The 6,164-nt window shown below is 39.4% G+C and overlaps 1 protein-coding gene across 1 annotated transcript; it reads left to right on the top strand.

Moving 5' to 3' along the window:
• Window positions 1-645: 645 nt before the first annotated feature.
• Window positions 646-5,377, top strand: LOC107594386 (P2Y purinoceptor 2-like). The gene is made up of 3 exons (XM_016284406.1): window positions 646-697; window positions 3,452-3,890; window positions 5,352-5,377. Exons 2-3 carry the CDS (start codon window positions 3,464-3,466, stop codon window positions 5,375-5,377), a joined length of 453 nt encoding a protein of 150 aa, XP_016139892.1. The 5' UTR covers window positions 646-697; window positions 3,452-3,463.
• Window positions 5,378-6,164: the final 787 nt, after the last annotated feature.

The following is a 6,164-nucleotide window of genomic DNA, read 5'->3' as shown; positions in this document are numbered from 1 at the left end:
CTGTGGGGAGGGAGGGGCGTGGGGGGCGGGGGGGGGGGGGGGGGGGAACTAGAGTGGAACTGATAATGGCAGTCCCAATGTCAATTTTTGAGCAATGTCAAATTTACCTTCACTCCAAAACTCGCTGTATTAGAAACACCCTCACAGCAGCGATACCTAGCTTTGGTATAAAGTGTTAGAAATGTACATTGTACATACAATTTAAAAAAATGAATATATTAAAAACTTTGTGATGCTGATGACTGCTAAAACGCGTCATCACAGTCTGTAAAACTGGTCCATCATCAAACCAGCAGACCAGCAGCAAATAAAATTTTGAGGTAGCATCCAGGATACCCAATCAGATGTGCCACCGTCACTGTTCATAATACAATCTGTTTACGTATTGTTTATTAAAATAGCTGGCAGTACATTCCATACACAGGCTGTTTTGAGTTATTGCTCTGACAAACCAATAGCTCAACCAGCTCAACCAGAAGCGTTTTTGGAAACCTGTTTACCTCTAGTGGAACTTCTTGAAAAAAATTGATAGGCCATTGACTGATGCACTGACCAATGCGAGCAGGCTTGAGGCGTGTTGACACGAGTAGTCCCGCCCACAATGAAGAAACCCAGCATGAACAGGCAGAGGAACAGCAGAACTGTGCAGGTTTGAAGAGCTTGAGGGGACATTCCTGAAAAAATCTGCTGAAAACATGTGAGTATGTGACGTACTTTGTTCTTTGCTTTTCTTTTGCATATTGACAATCATGTCTATCAACTGAATGTGTAACTTACAAAAATATGCAATGTTTGGACTTCACTGTGATAGATGAAACTATCAAGATGTGTTAGTCTGTGGAATAAATATTTTTACATTTAGAACAGTGGTTCCCAATCCTGGTCCTGGAGGCACCCCAACACTACACATTTTGCATGTCTCCTTTCTCTGACACACCAATTTCAGGTCTTGAAGTCTCTATGAATGAGCTGATGATTTGAATCAGGTGCGTTTGATTAAGGACACATGCAAAACATGCAGTGTTAGGGTGCCTCCAGGACCAGGATTGGGAACCACTGATTTAGAAGAGGTCTCTCTCCAACGTGACATCTAAATAATGAATGTTACGACACCAACGATTCATCCTAAAAACACTGTAACATTAGACAAAAGTCAAAACTGTAAGGTTCCGAAATAGGTTAAAACTTTAAAAAGTATGCAGTTTATGAAATTCTGAATTCTAAAAAGATTTGCTTTAAGATTCCTAGATTCTAAAATCATGCTGAATAACACAATCAGGTTTTGGTTATGGCAGCATTTGATAATATATAATTTGTAGTGAAAAATATTTCTTTATTTTTAAAGGTTAAAGTGTGGGAAGTGCCTGGAGGCTTTTTGTGAAATTAGCCATCATTGAAACATTATCTGAGAAAGTTCTTAGGAAATTCTCAGGAGGTTTTCGAGATACTCTGTGGTTGATTTGCTTCATTGATTGATATGATGCACTATTCTCTGGCATAAATGAGAGTGCTGTTAAGCTGTGTGATTAGCAGAAAAAAACATCTGTACTTCTTCATAAGCTCATCTGTTCGTCCCCTGAGTTTGGAAGAAACCATTTGAAATTACTTCAACACTCTGTTAAGAACGATGTTCCGGGAATATTTGTATAGGATGTCATATGCACAACAGTATTAATATGGGTGTGTGCAGTTTGTGGACATTTACCACCTCTTAGAGATGTACATGTGTGGTGTATGTATAGGAGCCCAGACAGACGCCACAATGAACACTTGTTCCATTTAACTATTGCAAAATGACATCCAGTTGTTCAAGCTGGATCAAGATCTATCTCACTATGCAAGACCAGGCTTGGGAAGCAATGAAATGCTTGGAATGATGTTACAAAAACAGATTATCAATATATTTATATTTTTATTTGCTTCCTTACAATTAAAGGAATAGTTCAGCCAAGTGTACTCACCCAATATGTAGATTAGTTTGTTTCTTCATGGGAACAGATTTGGAGAAATGTAGCATTGCATCACGTGCTCACCAATGGATCCTCTGCAGTGAATGGGTGCCGTCAGAATGAGAGTCCAAACAGCTGATAAAAACATCACAATAAACCACAAATAATCCAAACCACTTCAGTCCATCAGTTAACATCTTATGAAATGAAAAGCTGCATGTTTGTTATACAAAATACATCATTAAAATGTTTTTTACTTAAAGGGGTCATATGATGCGATTTTTCCTTTCTCTTTGGAGTGTTACAAGCTCTTGGTGCATAAAGAAGATCTGTAAAGTTGCAAAGACTAAAGTCTCAAATCCAAAGAGATATTCTTCATAAAAGTTAAGAGTCAGCCACGCCTACCTAAAACGGCTCGTTCTAACACGCCCCCACATATCTACGTCACGATGTGGGAAGATTTGCATAACGCCGCCCAAATGTTCACGCAACGAAAGAAGGCGTAACTTTTATTCTCGCTGTAGTATTGTTGCTGCCGCCATGTCGTGAAGGCGCTGTGTTTCGTTGTGAAAGCGAAACTACTTTGTTTGGTCTTCCAAAAGAGGACGATATCTGCTTCGTCATGCCTGGAGCTGATCTGTGCTGGTCGCTGAGAAAATCAACTTCGCGCTGTGGATCGCCGGATCAACTTTCACCGTGGACGAAGCGGAGTCCAGCCCGGGGTCGTCACATGTGGTTGCCGCAAGCCCTCCAGCTGCGCCGATCTCAAGCTGGCTCTTATGGCCAGATTCTGGAAGATAAATTCTTCAAACAGTGATACAAGAGGATGTGGTGCTGGTCCTTCTCAACTTATCTGCCTATAAAGCACACACATATATATATGTAACAAGTATTTTACTACACTCCAGTATGTGATTCTTATTAAGTAGCGCACATTGTAACGCTGGGTTGTGTTGAGCACGCGAGCTGTTGGCATTTAGCGAGCACTGAGGGGGGCATCAGGTGAGCAAGCTAGTGAAACGTTGCACGCGCAAAAGAGAAGGTCTGCACACATCCAAAAACGTATTTCAAATGCAAAATTGATTTCCGTGCGCTCGAAAGACTTTTTTTCTTTGCAAAACGAACATTTTCTCCACAAACTCAGATCGCGCGTGTGCAAAATGCACTTTTGTGCGCTCAAAATATGATCTTTCGCGCGCAGAATTATGGCAGAAATGTAAGCCCATAGGGGTGGGGGTGTGGTTTCACAGGCAAGGCAAATTACCCCAAATACTTAATATCACCACAAGAGGTCTCTAAACAATTATTAAATGAACAAAAACACAGTAATTTTGGTGAATGTTATAACATTTAAAGTAACATTTTTAACCCTGTTACATAGAGAATATGTGTTGAAGATTAGTTGATATTGCTTTGTTATCTGTATTTGCAGGTATAATGAAAGTACATTAATATCGCTTTGTAAATTTAAGATATGATTTTATTGTCTTATTCTCTGACAGATCTGGATCAGAATGGCAATGCATAACGATACAGGAACTAATGATAGTAGTGAGTACCATTGTGAGTTAAAAGAACACTTCAAGTACATTCTCCTCCCGGTGAGTTACTCTCTGGTGTTTGTGTTCGGTCTGGGGTTGAACATCACGGCCATGTACGTCATCCTGTTCCGAACCAAACACTGGAAGCCCAGCACCATCTACATGATCAACCTCAACGTCTGCGACACGCTTTACATCCTCACTCTGCCGTTCCTCATCTACTATTACGCTGATAAGAACGACTGGCCGTTCGGTGAGCTGATGTGTAAGCTGATTCGCTTTCTCTTCTACACAAACCTCTACGGGAGCATCCTCTTCCTCAGCTGCATCAGTCTGCACCGGTATTTAGGCATCTGCCACCCGATGCGCTCTTTGTACTGGATGAACGGTCGTCGCGCTCGTTTGGTTTCTGTTGGAATATGGGTGATCATTCTCATCGCAGAAGATTTTTTTTTCTTTTTCAAAAACATTTAAAAAATCTCACCAACCCCAAACTTCTGAATGGTATATTACCAGAAAAATCATCACAGATATACAGCATGGAGATGCAATGCATTTAATATCAGTCTATATAAATGAAGAGATGTAAAGATGAATTTCCACATCTCTGATACTGCAGTAAAGTTCTTTATTTCAAGAGTATAAATCTCAAGAAAAAACAACATTATTAATGAGAATAATAAATAAAAGCAACAACAATACAGTGCTGAGTTTCCCCTTACCTTTTCATCCTAGTTGATCTTTGCAAAGTAAGGTATAACAACGATTTATGTCTCTAGCTATAACTGAGTATGCAAACAAACACGTGTGTATTGTATAAAAATTGACTTTATATAAAATGTGCATGTAAATGTAACAAAACTGTGAAGCTACCCTTGAGTAGCCTTGCCTGTAGCTTGCCTTGACTACTTCTTCTGAACTACAAATAAATACAATGGAAGAAGGAAATGATGAAACCGAGTAATATTTCATAATATACATTTTTCAATTACCTCAGTAGGTTGTGACGAAACTTTCATGAAGACACGAATTTCACAATCAAGGTGAAACTCTGAGCTGAGCTGAGGACCGTAACCATTCAGTATCATTTCATTATTTGAGGTTTTGCACAAGCTGTACTGCACCACATGCATCGACTCATTCAGCTATAAATGCAACAGCTCTACTTGTTTCTCTGAGGACTGATGAACACTCAGCTATATCCTGTAAGAGGAAGATGCATGACACCAACATGTGCGTCAGGAGCGTTCACACTGCAAGCCAAACTCAACAACTACAATTTTATGCTTAAATGTGTTTTATTTTTTTCAGGTTGGACAGACACTGAAAAAATTATTTTCGTACTATCTAAACTTTCTTAAATCAAGATACATTTAATTGAGAAGCAGAAAGACTTGACAAGAACAGAACAAATATCTGTCAGTGTGGAAAGAAATATAAATCTGATTTAATGAGAGAAAAATTCTTATCCCATTGACAGATCATTTTTCTTGCGATATCTGGTCCTAAATCTATGCATTTTAATTTCTCTGTTAATTTCACCATTGAAAAATTTCGAGACTTCAATATATATATATATATATATATACTGGGGGGGGTGGTTTCACAGGCAAGGCAAATTACCCCAAATACTTAATATCACCACAAGAGGTCTCTAAACAATTATTAAATGAACAAAAACACAGTAATTTTGGTGAATGTTATAACATTTAAAGTAACATTTTTAACCCTGTTACATAGAGAATATGTGTTGAAGATTAGTTGATATTGCTTTGTTATCTGTATTTGCAGGTATAATGAAAGTACATTAATATCGCTTTGTAAATTTAAGATATGATTTAATTGTCTTATTCTCTGACAGATCTGGATCAGAACGGCAATGGATAACGATACAGGAACTAATAATAGTCGGTACCATTGTGAGTTAAAAGAACACTTCAAGTACATTCTCCTCCCGGTAAGTTACTCTAAGAAAAACTGAAATATCACATGGTCCTAAGTATTCAGACCCTTTGCTGTGACGCTCATATATTTAACTCAGGTGCTGTCTATTTCTTCTGATCATCCTTGAGATGGTTCTACACCTTCATTTGAGTCTAGCTGTGTTTGATTATACTGATTGGACTTGATTTGGAAAGCCACACACCTGTCTATATAAGACCTTACTGCTCACAGTGCATGTCAGAGCAAATGAGAATTATGAGGTCAAAGGAACTGCCTGAAGAGCTCAGAGACAGAATTGTGGCAAGGCACAGATCTGGCCAAGGTTACAAAAAAATTTCTGCTGCACTTAAGGTTCCCAAGAGCACAGTGGCCTCCATTCCTTAAATGGAAGATGTTTGGGATGACCAGAACCCTTCCTAGAGCTGGCTGTCCGGCCAAACTGAGCTATCGGGGGCGAAGAGCCTTGGTGAGAGAGGTAAAGAAGAACCCAAAGATCACTGTGGCTGAGCTCCAGAGATGCAGTCGGGAGATGGGAGAAAGTTGTAGAAAGTCAACCATCACTGCAGCCCTCCACCAGTCGGGGCTTTATGGCAGAGTGGCCCGACGGAAGCCTCTCCTCAGTGCAAGACACATGAAAGCCTGCATGGAGTTTGCTAAAAAACACCTGAATAAGATTCTCTGGTCTGATGAGACCAAGATATAACTTTTTGGCCTTAATTCTAAGCGGTAT

The sequence above is a fragment of the Sinocyclocheilus grahami genome, unplaced genomic scaffold, assembly GCF_001515645.1.
Source record: "Sinocyclocheilus grahami isolate Dianchi unplaced genomic scaffold, SAMN03320097.WGS_v1.1 scaffold182.1, whole genome shotgun sequence".
Lineage (NCBI taxonomy): Eukaryota > Metazoa > Chordata > Actinopteri > Cypriniformes > Cyprinidae > Sinocyclocheilus > Sinocyclocheilus grahami.
The sequence above is the reverse complement of the archived record's forward strand: the minus strand, read 5'-3'. Positions and strand labels throughout refer to the sequence as shown.